The sequence below is a fragment of the Ornithorhynchus anatinus genome, chromosome 4 (genome assembly GCF_004115215.2).
Source record: "Ornithorhynchus anatinus isolate Pmale09 chromosome 4, mOrnAna1.pri.v4, whole genome shotgun sequence".
Classification (NCBI taxonomy): domain Eukaryota; kingdom Metazoa; phylum Chordata; class Mammalia; order Monotremata; family Ornithorhynchidae; genus Ornithorhynchus; species Ornithorhynchus anatinus.
In genome coordinates, this window is record NC_041731.1 from 51,749,233 (window position 1) to 51,763,390 (window position 14,158).

At 41.9% G+C, this 14,158-nt stretch overlaps 1 protein-coding gene across 1 annotated transcript in view; it reads right to left on the reverse strand.

The window, feature by feature from the left end:
- CNGB3 (cyclic nucleotide gated channel subunit beta 3) overlaps positions 1 to 14,158 on the reverse strand; it is a 128,840-nt gene that overhangs the window by 30,708 nt on the left and 83,974 nt on the right. Inside the window, exons 11-13 of the mRNA XM_029062187.2 lie at positions 11,650 to 11,791; positions 8,423 to 8,582; positions 6,054 to 6,151 (exon numbers count right to left, since the gene is read on the reverse strand). Of these exons, the coding sequence (XP_028918020.1) occupies positions 6,054 to 6,151; positions 8,423 to 8,582; positions 11,650 to 11,791 (400 nt within the window). The remainder of the gene's footprint in view (positions 1 to 6,053; positions 6,152 to 8,422; positions 8,583 to 11,649; positions 11,792 to 14,158) is intronic.

Genomic DNA, 14,158 nt, shown 5'->3' on the forward strand with positions numbered 1-14,158 from the left:
AGGATCTGCCCTCTCCTTATTCCAGTCCAGTTTCACCTTTTATTAGGTGAGAGGGAAAGGGGACACTATTGTGTTGTACTCTCCCAAGCACTTAGTATAGTGCCCTGCAAACAGTAAGTGTTCAATAAATACCTCTGATTGACAAGAAAATGGAAAGAACTAGAACTCATTAAGGATATCGTGGCTCAGTGGAAAGAGCCTGGGCTTGGGAGTCAGAGGTCATGGGTTCGAATCCTGCCTCCGCCACTTGGCAGCTGTGTGACTGTGGGCAAGTCACTTAACTTTTCTGTGCCTAATTTACCTCATCTGTAAAATGGGGATTAACTGTGAGCCTCATGTGGGACAGCCTGGTTACCCTGTATCTACCCCAGTGCTTAGAACAGTGCTCTGCACATAGTAAGCGCTTAACAAATACCAACATTATTATTATTACATCATAGTGACAAGTGAATCCAAAATAGCACTTCATTGCTTAGTTTTCATAAGCAAATTCTGATTTCATCAGAAAAAAAAATACAGATCACTTACTTACATGGCTGGTTATGTTCCACTCTTACAACTGTACTTAATAGCCATCTAGTCAGAGAGCCAGGACAGGCATGATTAGATTAGAAGGGTAACAGCAAATTATTTACTTCACCCTCTGTCCTTCAGAAAGGGACACATATGAGTCTGCCGCTTTCCTTAAGATATATCCTGGAGATTTACCACAATATTTTCAGTTTTCAGTGAATGAGTGATAAACCCAGCCTTCCAGGACACAACTGGGCCTCTGTGTCAGCAGTATCTCAAGAGAAATCTCTTCTCTCAGAATCCACCTCCTTCACCTGCATATGCGACCCCATCCCTTCACACCTTATTGAAGCACTTGCCCCCTTTCCATCTTCCGTCCTTGACCACCATCTTCCATTGTTTGGTCTCCAATGGCTTTTTACCCCACTGCATTCACACAGGCTCATGGCACCCCTATTCTAAAAAAAAACCAAATCCTCCCCCTGATCCCATGCCTCTCCACCCCCATTTATCACCCCATCTCTCTCAGACCATTCCTCTCCAAACCCCTTAACTGAGTTGTCTACACCCACTGTCTCCAGTTCCTCCCTTTCAATTCTCTCCTTGACCCCCTCAAATCAGGCTCCGACCCCTTAACCCAACAGAAACCTCCCTCTCAAAGGGCACAAATGATTTCGTTCTTGCCAAATCCTAATTCTCTTCAACCTCTCAGTTTCCTTTAACAATGTGGACCACCCCCTTCTCCTGAAACATTATCCAACCTTGGCTTCACTGGCACCGTTCTCTCCTGTCTCTTCTATCTTTCTGACCTCTCGTTACCAGTTTTTCATGGGATCCTCCTCTTTCTTTCACTTCCTAACTGTGGGAGTCCCTCAAGGTTAAGTTCTTGGTCCCCTTCTATTCTCCATTTACAATCACTCCCTTGGAAAATTCATTCGCTCTCATTCATTCATTCAAATTGTATTTATTAAGCACTTACTATGTGCAGAGCACTGTACTAAACTCTTGGGAAAGAACAGTACAACAATGAACAGTGACAGTGATAATCCCTGCCCACAATGAGGTCACAGTCTAGAAGAAGGGAGACAGATATCAATACAAATAAAATTACAGATATATACATAAGTGCTGTGGGGCTGGGAGAAGGGAGAAGAACAAAAGGAGCAAGTTAGGGTGACACAGAAGGGAGTGGGAGATGAGGAAAAATGAAGTTTAGTCTGGGAAATCCTCTTAGAGGAGATGTGCCTTCAAGAAGGCTTTGAAGGTGAGGAGAGTTAATTGTCTACTGGATATGAAGGGCCGGGGGTGGGGGTGGGGGGCATTTCAGGCAGGAGGCAGGATGTGGATGAGAGGTCGGCAGCAAAATAGATGAGATCGAGGTACAGTGAGTAGGTAGGCCCTAGAGGAGTGAAGCATGTGGTCTGAGTTGTAGTAGGAGAGCAGCAAAGTAAGGTATGAGGGGGCAAGGTGATTGTGAGCTTTAAAGCTGATGGTAAGGAGTGTCTGTTCAGTGTGGAGGTGAATGAGCAAACAATGGAGGTTTTTGATGAGTGGGGAAACATTGACTGAACGTTTCTGTAGAAAAATGATCCAGGCAGCAGAGTGAAATATGTCCGGGAGTCGGGGGAGACAGAACACTGGGAGGTGAGTGAGAAGGCTGATGTGGTAATCAAGGAGGGGTAGGAGAAGTGATTGGATAAACGTGGTAGCAGTTTGGATGGAGAAGACAGGGTGAATTTTAGCAGTGTTGTGAATTTAACATGTTTAAAGCAGAATTTCTCATCTTCCCACCCAAACTCTATTTTCCCCTGACTTTCCCATAACTATAGACAGCACCACCATCTTTCTGTCTCAAAGGCCTGTAACCTTGGCATTATCCTCAATTCATCTCTTTCATTTGACTCACATATTCAATCTGTCACCAAATCCTGTTGGCTCAATCTTCACAACACTGCTAAAATCCATCCCTTCCTTTGCTTCCAAACTGCTACCACATTAAGCAGGGGAAGCAGGGGAAGCAGCGTGGTTCAGTGGAAAGAGCCTGGGCTTCGGAGTCAGAGGTCATGGGTTCGACTCCCGGCTCTGCCACTTGTCAGCTGTGTGACTGTGCGTGAGTCACTTAACTTCTCTGTGCCTCAGTTACCTAATCTGTAAAATGGGGGTTAAGACTGTGAGCCCCACGTGGGACAACCTGATTCCCCTGTGTCTACCCCAGTGCTTAGAACAGTGCTCGGCACATAGTAAGCGCTTAACGAATACCAACATTATTATTATTATTAATCCAAGCACTTACCCTAAAAACTGCCTGATTACTGTATCAGCTTCCTCACTGACCTCCCTGCCTTCTGTCTCTCCCCACTCCATTCCACATGATGTTGTGAACTTAACATGTGAATTTAACATGTCCAAAACAGAACTCCTTATATTTCCACCCAAACCCTGTTCTCCCCTTGACTTTTCTGTCACTGTAGACAACACCACCATCCTTCCTCTCTCATGAGCCTGCACCTTGGCATTATCCACAATTCATCTAATTCAATTCACATATTCAGTCTATCACTAAATCCTGTAAATTCAATGTTCACAACATTGCTAAAATCTACCTTTTCCTCTCCATCAAACTGCCACCACATTAATCCAAGCATTTATCCTATTTTGCCTTGACTACTGGTTAAGCCTCCTTGTTGACCTCCCTGCCTCCTGACTTTCCCCAATCTAATCCATACTTCACTCTGATGCCCAGATCATTTTTCTAGAAAAATGTTCAGGCCATGTTTTTCCGCTCATCAAGGACCTCCAGTGGGTGCCTAACCACCTCTGCATTAAGCAGAAACTCTCTATTATTGGCTTCAGAGCACTCAGTCACTTCCCTCCAACTTTACCATACAACTTTCCTCCTACAACCCAGACCATATACTTCACTCTTCTTTTGCCAACCTACTCACTGTACTTCTATCTCTTCTATCTCACTGCTGACCTCTCATCCATGTCCTGTATCTGGCCTGGAATGCCCTCTGTCTTCATATCCAACAATTACTCTCCCCATCTTCAAAGTCTTTTTGAAGGCACATCTCCTTCAAGCTGCCTTCCCCAACTAGGCCCTCAATTCATCTTTTTTTTTTTTAAGTGGTGTTTGTTAAGCAGTTACTATGTTCCAGGCACTGTATTTAGTGGTGGGACAGATACAAGCTAATCACTTGTCCCACATTTTACAGCTGAGGTAACTGAAACACAGAGAAGTGAAGTGTCTTGCCCACAGTCACACAGCAGACATGTGACAGAGGCTTCATTAGAACACAGGTCCCTCTAATTCCCAGGCATGTGTTCTATTCACTGCACTCTTCTCCCACTCTGTCAGCCTCAAAGCACTTCTGTACATATTTATAATTTATTTATATTAATGTCTGTTTCCCCATCTAGACTGTAAGCTCATTGTGGGTAGAGAACATGTCTACTGACTCTATCAAATTATCCTAAATGCTTAGTACAGTGCTCTGCATACAGTAAATGCTCAATAAATACAGATGATTGATGGCCAAATGCCAGTAACAACACAGCAGCAGTGTAGGAAGCAATGGGGCCTAGTGGGTAAAGCAAGGGTTTTGGAGTCAGAGGACTTTGGTTCTAATCCCGGCTTCACCACTTTATATCCCCAGACTGCCACCTCAACATTTGGGTCATCTAAACACTTGGGTATCCAGATGACTTGGGCATGTCTTTATATTCAGTTGCTTCCTCCTACCTGTAATTTATTTTATCTGTCACCCCTGCTAGATAGAAAAATCCTTGAGGGTAGGTTATCTCTGTTAATTCTGTTGTACTCTCTCTAGCACTTAGTTTGGTACTCTGCACACAGCAAGCTCTCTATAAATTCTTTAGATGGATCTAAATGTCTGTCCTTCCTGACTGAGACTATAAGGCCTTTTGCGGCACAGGAACCAGGTGTAAAATCATTTATTTTGTATCCACTCCAACTCCTCCTGCTTGGAGCCCCTTCCCCCTTCATATCCCTCTAGACCATAAGCTCATCATGGACAGGGAATGTGTCTACCAATGCTGTTATTTCAGCAGTGTGGCTCATTGGAAAGAGCATGGGCTTGGGAGTCAGAGGTCATGGGTTCAAATCCCAGCTCTGCCACTTGTCAGCTATGTAACTGTGGGCAAGTCACTTAACTTCTCTATGCCTCAGTTACCTCATCCGTAAAATGGGGATTAAGACTGAGCCTCACGTGGACAACCTGATTACTCTGTATCTACTTCAGTGCTTAAAACAGTGCTCTGCACATAAAAAGCACTTAACAAATACCAGCATTATTATTATTATACTCTCCCAAGGGCTTAGGACAGTGGTCTGCACACAGCAGGTCCTCAATAAAGACCACTTATTGATTGAGATAGCAGGAACTCAGTAAAAAAGATTATTTCTGCTCTTTATTCTGGTTAGCTGCCTCTGCGACTTTAGGTTTAGCCACCAGGTGTCCTGCTAACTCTTCTTAAATTTTTCCAGTTCGGTTTTGAAATTTTAGCCTCAGAAGTTGAAAAGCATGATTCCTCATATTGGGTGAAATATAGTTTTGTAGAACACACTTCAAATCCTATCCAATTTAAAATCCTAAGTCAAAACAAAACCTCAGAAAGGTCATGTAAAACATTCTTAATCCTTTCTTACCAGTCCAAGGATTTGGAGCATAGCTTTGAAAATGCAATGCCAGAAGGAAGCACAGTCATTTTCTAATCTCTCCTAGGCAGTGTCTCTACATCATGAGGGTAGAAATCTAACCCAACATGATTCTGGGCTGCCTTCTCTGCCTGTACAATGCGCTTCAATGCATCGGGGGTTGGGGAGGGGGGTGAGAAGGGTAGGGGGTGGAACAATATTAAGCCTGAGTTAATTTGAGGTGTAGCTGCCTCATTAAGAGAGCAGCTGCATCAGAATCAAAGAGGAAGGCCACCCATGGGTCTGCCCAATATCAAATTTTTCACTTAAAATTGTGGATTAGATATATGTAGGAGATGTGCAGCCTGTCTTTCAATAGCACACTGGATAACCTAGTGTTAGCACTCATTTGCTAAAATATGCAAATAGAATAAATACTGGAAGGTTTTATTCCCCAAAACATCATAAATTGGCCCTGGGAGTATGCTACAAACTCAGAGATTGAAGGCAAGCTAGACTTAACTGAAGATTTAAGTAGATTTGCCTCACTAATATCCAGTTGGAGAAATAGAAATTCACATTGTACATTTGAAAAAGGAAACAAGCGATAGGGTGTTAGGTAACTAATGCAAGACTAGTCAGAAGAATTATGCTCTTTCTAGTCTCTAATTGGTACAGAGGCTAGTAAGAAACTAGCCATCTTTTCTCAAGATGGCTGTCGAATTTTAATGATTTTCACCCCTCAAGGAAACTTCCGATCTTATTTTGCTATGAACATAATTTAACGTAGTGTGAATTCTCTTTAGGCAGCTAAGGCAGTAACCAGATTTCACCAACTATATAGAAAGAATGCATCCCCCCTGTCTCTTCTGAAAACACTTGCTTTAAACAAGTCGACGTTATTGACGATGGCGAAGTTCACATCAATGGCGATGGCTAGTTGCATCTTGGTAGGCAGCTGTTCCAGTAACTTAGATTCATCTTCAAAAGGAAGAAAGGGAGCTAATTAATGCCTCGGATCACAGGAAAATAAAATAAGGATCTGAACATTTAGAAAAGTATTTTCCTAAAAATTATAGAACACTCCCTTCTTTTCTACAAATATATTTATTTCTGAAACCAAGAGCCATAAATACTAATTAAATCAGCCCCATTCAGTGATAGGGTCAGAAGAAGGGGATAAAAATGTTGTAAATACCCCAAACTTCTCTTCCTATAGTATGATTGTAAATGAGATTGTAGATACAAAGAAGCAATACACACAAAGATTTGCCTCATAAAACGTCAAATGTAATCTAAAGGAAGATTTGATTGTTAGGAAACAGAACAAGTAAGAGTTGAGCATTTAAGGGATAGACCATACAGTTCTAGTCAGCATCCATATTAAGTCCAAAGGACAAAAAAATTTAGTCATATTACATGCTCTTATTCTTTAGCCAAGACTTTAACCCTAACTAAAGTTCTACAGTCTCTGGACCCCACATAGCCAATCCATCACCAAATCCTGCCAGTATTACCTTCACAACATTATCAATATCTGCTCTTTCCTCTCTATCGAAACTGCTACCACATTAGTACAATCACTCATTCTGTCCCTCCTGGATTACTGCATCAGCCTACTTTCTGACCTCCCAACCTCCTGCCTCACCCAGCTTCAGTCCATAGTTCACTCTGCTGCCTGGATTATTTTTCTACAGAAACGTTCAGGGCATGTTAGTCCCCCAGCCCCTCCTCCCCACCAAAAAAATCTCCAGTGGTTGCCTATCAACCTCCGTATCAAACAAAAACTCCTCACTATTGCCTTCAAAGCTTTCCATCACCTTACCCTTTCTTACCTCACCCCCCTTCTCTCCTTCTACATCTCTCCTTCTACATCCCAGCATACACACTCCACTCCTCTGCTGCTAACCTTCTCACTGTACCTCGATCTTGCCTCTCCACCATCGGCCCTGACCCACATCCTACCTTTGGCCTGGAACGCCCTCCTTCCTCATATCTGCCAAACAATCACTCTTCCCCCTTCAAAGCCCTATTAAAGCTCACCTCCTCAAAGATGCCTTCCCAGACTATGTTTCCCTTTTCCTCAGCTCCCCGTCCCTTCTGCGTCACCTCTACTCTCTAACCCCCACCCCCACAGGATTTATGTATATATCTATAATTCTTTTTTTTTATATTGATGCCAGTTTACTTGTTTTGATGTCTGTCTTCCCCCTTCTTGGTTGTAAACCTGGTATGGGCAGGGATTACCTCTCTTTATTGCTGAATTGTACTTTCCAAGCACTTAGTAGAGTGTTCTGCATACAGTAAGTGCTCAATAAATACAATTGAATGAGTGAATGAATGAATGAATTTAGGAAGGTTTACTAAGGCCCTCTGGGTTTGGAATTGGCCAGCTCTCTGGTACTTTGACTGTGAGCCCCGTGTGGGGGAGGGATTGTGTCCAACCTGATTATCTTGTATCTATCTCAGTGCTTAGAATAATAATTGTGGTATTTGTTAAGTGCTTATTATGTGCCAGGCACCATACTCAGCACTGGGATGGATACCAGAAAATCAGGTTGGACATAGTCCCTTGTCCCATTTGGGGCTCACAGTCTCAATCCCCATTTTACAGATGACATTACTGAGGCACAGAGAAGTGAAGTACTTTGCCCATGGTCACAGAACAGACAAGTGGCAGAGTCAGGATTAGAACCCATGACCTTCTGACACACAGCCCCGTGCCCTATTCCACTATGCCAAGCTGCTTCCCCAAACAGTGCTTAACATAGAAGAGCTTAACAAATATAATAATACTAATGATAATAATTGACTGAATCTTCTTTCTATTCCCAATCTCAGAACAAAATCCTAATCCAATAATGGTTCAGTCTCCAGGGATGTAATTCAAGTGAAGAAGCCCCCTGTGGCCAGCATGGATGGTGGAAAGAACACGGGACTGGAAATCAGGAAACCTGTGTTCTAATACCAGCTCCATACTTTGCTTCCTTGGCCTCACAAAAGCATTGTCTCATCTCTGGACTATTGATAATCTTGCCAAACAAGCTAAATATTTAGAGAAAATTCCATTTTATGGACTGGTTTTTCTATTTAATAAATGCATAGAATTACAGATTGGTTGGTTTACAGACTACTTTCTATCTAACAAAAATAACACCTCTCACCACCCCAGAAGAGAAGTTTTTGTGCTTTTTGGCTATCCAAAGAGAATGTTTTCAGAATGACTGAGTAATTTCCGATAGCTATACCTACCCAGCATTCTTTGAGAGTCCCATGTATATTCATACCATGTCCGAACCCGATTTTGCACAATCCTGGGAATTGAATATGTGTTCATATAAGAGATAGTGTCATCCACGCAAGCACGAAAGTAGTTCTGACCAGCAGTAGCGGCTCCAATTACATCTCTCATCTGTAAATGCAAATATCACCATTAGCTTCTTTTCATGAGAACCGGCATTCTCTTTGGGCAGGATTCAATCAATTATCAATTCTTTTCAAATTTCAAATTGAAATTTTCAATTTCAAAATAAAAATGAAAATAAAATAAGGGATCTGAACATTTAGAAAAATCTTTTGAATTTTTTGAAAGTCTTGTGAATCCCTGGCACATTATTGCCTGGTGGGTGGTGGCAACCTTAACTGATTCCTGGTTGGCAGCAGATTTGGGAGGGAGTGGACTGTGGTTCTTCTTGGGATTTTCATTAAATTTAAAGTGGCTTCTCAGGGATTTCCCCTGTTAAGCACCATCTCCATAGATAACCCACAGGGAATTTCAAGTAGAAATTTGAAATTTACCCCAAACCTCCTTATCACCATCTCCCCTGGATAAGCAGTAACACCTAGTTGTTTCATACTTAAAAGTCTGTCAGGATTTGCACCAGAAATTGTTTCTAACTCAGTCATAAAAATCTGCTCAAAGAAACAGTTGCTCAGTAAGAGCCCTCGTGGTCAGGTTCAGACCCAGAAATTGACAGATTTTATGACTTTTTTTTTAACTGCATTTGTTTAGGTTTCTTGATTTAGATGCAAAGATATTTCACCCTGATGCTCACTATATCCCTGTGAGGAAGGGTATATGTCATGACAGATGTACGTCAAACGCAAAGAGGTAAACAACCTAAATCGTCTATGGAGACTTCGCATTTCCTCCTGTCTTCAGGACATTTCTACTTGGATGTCCCTTAACATATCCAAAAAAGAACTTCTCATTTTTCCACCATAACCCTGATCTCTCCATTACTTTCCCATTACTGTAAACATCACCACCATCCTCCCTTTCTCACAAGCTTGTAATCTTGGCATTATCCTTGACTCATCCTCTCATTCAACTTGTATTCGATTTGTCACCAAATTCTGTTGGATCTACCTACACAACATTGCTAAAATCCACCCTTTCCTCTGCATCCAAATTGTTACTATGCTGCTTCATGCACTTATCACATCCCTTCTTGACTACTGCATCAATTTTCATGTTGAACCTTCCTGCTTCCTATCTCCTCCCACCTCTAGGTCATAGTTCATTCTGCTGCCTGGATCATTTTTCTAAAAGAAGTTCAGATTTGTCTCCCCATTCTTCAGGAACCTCCAGTGGTTGCCCATTCACCTTTGCATGAAACAGAAACTCTTTCCCATTGGTTTTAAGTTCTCAAATACCTTTGACCCTCCTATCTCAATCAATCAATCAATCAATCAATCAGTGTTATATATTGAGTGCTTACTATATTCAGAGCAACGTACTAAGTGCTTGGGAGAGTACAATACAGCAGAATTCGCTCACAATAAGCTCATAATCTAGGCAGTCTACAGTCTCCTATCTTAATTCACTAAATTCTTATTACAACCAGCACACTCATTTAGGTCCTCTAACACTGACCTACTCACTATACTTTGATCCCATCAATCTCGCTGCTAACCCCTTGCCCAAGTCCTCCCTCTGGCCTAGAACTCCCTAACCCTTCATACACTACAGATTCATTCAATTGTATTTATTAGGCACTTACTATGTGCAGAGCACTGTAATAAGAGCTTGAAACGTACAATTTGGCAACAGTTCACCACTCTCCCCATCTCCAGAGCCTTATCAGGTCACATCTCCTCCACGAAACCTTCCCTGATTAAGTCCTATTTTCTCTGACTTCATCTCCCTTCCACTTATCTATGCACTTAAATCTTTACCCTTTGGACACTAGATATTCATCCCATTCTCAACCTCACAGCACTGCCATGTGCACATATTCATAATTTATTTATTTATATTAATGTCTGTTTCCCCCTCTAGCCTGTAAGCTCATGGGCAGGGAATGTATCTACCGATTCTGTTGTACTGTAAACTCCCAAGTGCTTAGTACAGGGCTTTGAACACAGTAAGTGGTCAATAAATGTCATTGGTTAATTGAATGATTGAATACCTACAGCATGTCAGGAGCTGTGCCTTCTTAGATATATTGTACTCTCCCAAGTGCTTAGTAGAGTGCTTTGCCCACAACAAGTGCTCAATAAATACGAATGAATGAATGAATGAATGAATGAATGACAAGGGTGTTTTGTGAAGGTGCAACTTTGGTAAAAAAAAATGCTCTTTGGGGTCTGAATCTTCCTGGGCAAATTTAAGATGAAGTGGTTCTAACATTAGCTAGGATTGTGCCATACCGACAAGATTAATATTTCAGAGTCATGTATCACTAATCCTGTCTTTTAAGTTGCTCCGGGAACTCAGACCTCAGCACATATGTCTGGATGACAGATAGCATTTCAGACTTTTCCAACTTCCCCTGCCTCACCAACCAGGTCTTTGCTCCACTTTATCTCTGCCCAGGGGAGCTAAGAGGTGGGGAGGGAGTGAAGGGGAAGAGTGCCCAGAGTTAAAGTGGCTGATGGGACAGGGATGAAATTGGGTGGAGGAGGGGAGATGGCAGAGATAACAGATGACTACAGAGAAACCAAGCCAGTGAAGAATCACACTTGAGTATGTTTGATCTGGGGAAAAGAAAAAGCTATCTCCACAAATTAAACCTAATATTTCTAGTCCTGTCTGCCATGCTGAAATGGGATGAAGAGTATGCATAACCAATATCTTCATTGTTATCTGACAAAGAATCAGGTACTGATAATGTGGCTAAGACTCTGGTGTAATCTGGGAAAAAAATTTCAACCTATTAGGATTGTTCAGGGGAGACATGTAACCCCAAATTTGATTTTAGGGCTTCAAACAAGAGAATCTGCTGCCTCTCCAGGAGGTGTTGGTGAATAATAAGTTCTATTTGGTAAACAAAAATTTTTAACAATTTTTAAGAATCTTAAATAAAACAATAATTTCCAGGCATTTCCTGTAGCTGAAAGTTTGGATTGAAAAGGAAATTCACAAAATTCTAATTTCAAAGCAGAGCAGAACCACAGAGATTTGGATTTTCTTACCTACAGTTTAGGTTTCTTAAACTGAATGCACCCCATGTCTGGTGATTCTTTTCTGAATTTACCTGACCAATTAAACTGGAGAAGACGAAGACTCCAGAGAAAAAATTCAAAAGCTGAAAGATAATCTCAAACATGCTCTGTGGTTCGGGAAGGCCTCCGATGGTAATTAGTGTTCGAACTGCCCAGTAGTAACATCTCAGATACCTGTGAATAAATGTCATATGGCATATGGAGTCATTTATGGACTTGGTACAAGAATAGCAAAACAAATATATTCATTATTTAGGACAAGAGGGATATCGTGAAAATGAAAAATGATTCATGTTTGTTCCTAATATCACTACTGTCATCTTTATCAAAGGTACTGATGGATTGCCTTCATTGTGTAGAACACTAGGATAGGCTCTTGGGATACTGAGGTAAAATTAATTAGACACTGACCTCAAGGAACTCATAATCTAGGGGGAAAAGAAAACATAGAAACAATTAAGAACTCAACATTGCAATTATAATTATCAGCCATATAGCAAGTATAAGAAAGAAATAATGTCTGTCTAGGTCACTCTCCCACTGATTGCCATTTCCATGGTTCAGAATATTTAAGGCATAGTCTAAAAATCCCGGATCTGTACCCTTTGGGCACTTGGTATCTCACACCACTCTCAGCCCCACAGGAATTATGTCCAGACCTGTAATTTATTTATCTATAATAATGTCTGTCTCTCCCTCTAGACTGTAAGCTCACTGTAGGCAAGGAGCATGTCTACCAACTCTGTTGTTTTGTACTCTACCAAGCACTTAGTACAGTGCTCTATACTCAGTAAGTGCTCAATAAATACCACTGATAGATGGATTTGGATCTACTGGTAGATACTAGTTGTGCAAATATTTCAGTACCTATAGTACTGTGACTGACAGGGGACTGAAGGGAAGCAGCAGTGTGGTTTAGTGGGTAGAGCATGGGTCTCTGAGTCAGAAGGACCTGGGTTCTAATCCTCGCTCTTCCACTTGTCTGCTGTGTGATCTTGGATAAGTCACTTAGCTTCTCTGGACCTCAGTTTTCTCATCTGCAAAATGAGGACTAAGACTGTGAGCTCCATGTAGAACACGGACTTTGTCCGACTTGATTACTTCGTATCTACCCCAGAGCTTAGAACAGTGTCTGGCACATAGTAAGTGCTTAACAAATACCATTAAAAAAATACTGCAGTGGAAAGAGTATGGGCCTGGGAGTTGGAAGACCTGGGTTCTAACCCTGACTCTATCATTAACTGTGTGATCTCGAGCAAGACACTTAACTACTTTATGCCTCAGTTCCCTCATCATCATCACACTACTTAGGCTGTGAGTCCCTTGTGGGACCTCATTATCGTATATCTACCCCAGGGCTTAGTACAGTGCTAGGCATACAGCAGGCACTTACAATAATAATAATAATGTTGGTATTTGTTAAGCGCTTACTATGTGCCGAGCACTATTCTAAGTGCTGGGGTAGATACAAGGTAATTAGGTTGTCCCATGTGAGGCTCACAGTTTTCATCCCCATTTTACAGATGAGGTAACTGAGGCACTGAGAAGTTCATTCATTCATTCAGTAGTATTTATTGAGCACTTACTATGTGCAGAGCACTGTACTAAGCACTTGGAATGTACAATTCGGCAACAGATAGAGACAATCCCGGCCCATTGACAGGCTTACAGTCTAATCAGGGGAGACAGACAGACAAAAACAGTAGCAATAAATAGAATCAAGGGGATGTACATCTCATTAAAACAATGGCAATAAATAGAATCAAGGGGATGTACATCTCATTAACAAAATAAATAGGGTAATAAAAATATATACAAATGAGTGGATGAACACAGTGCTGAGGGAGGGAAAGGGAGAGGGGGAGGACCAGAGGGAAGGGGGGGAAAACGGGGCTTAGCTGAGGTGAGGTGAAAGGGGGGGTAGAGGGGCAGCAGAGGGAGCAGAGGAAAAGGGGAAGCTCAGTCTGGGAAGGCCTCTTGGAGGAGGTGTGCTCTCAGTAGGGCTTTGAAGAGGGGAAGAGAATTAGTTTGGCAGAGGTGAGGAGGGAGGGCATTCCAGGACAGCGGAAAGTGACTTGCCCAAAGTCACACAGCTGACAGGTGGCGGAGCCAGGATTAGAACCCATGACCTCTGAAATCCATGACCTCTGACTCCTAAACCTGTGCTCTTTCCACTGAGCCACGCTGCTTATCAAATACCACAATTATTATTATTGTTGAAGGAGATGCCTGAAGTCTGTTCCAGTAAATCCCCTCTCCTTCCTGGGGAGTACATAGCACAGAATTCTAGAGGACTGCAATTCCTAGAATCCTTTGGGAAATGGGAGCTTTTTCAGAGGAAATGGATTTGATCAGCCACATGCCATTTCACACACGATGCTATAGAAACTACATGACGTGACATCCTTTTACCCCATCCTGCATGCACGATGATATTCTCCAAACAGCTAGAAGAAATTTATAGCTTATATTCTCAGGTTTTCTGAGTTGTTGTTCCAATTAATTTGAAATACTCCAAGTGCTATTATAATGTGGGAGTTA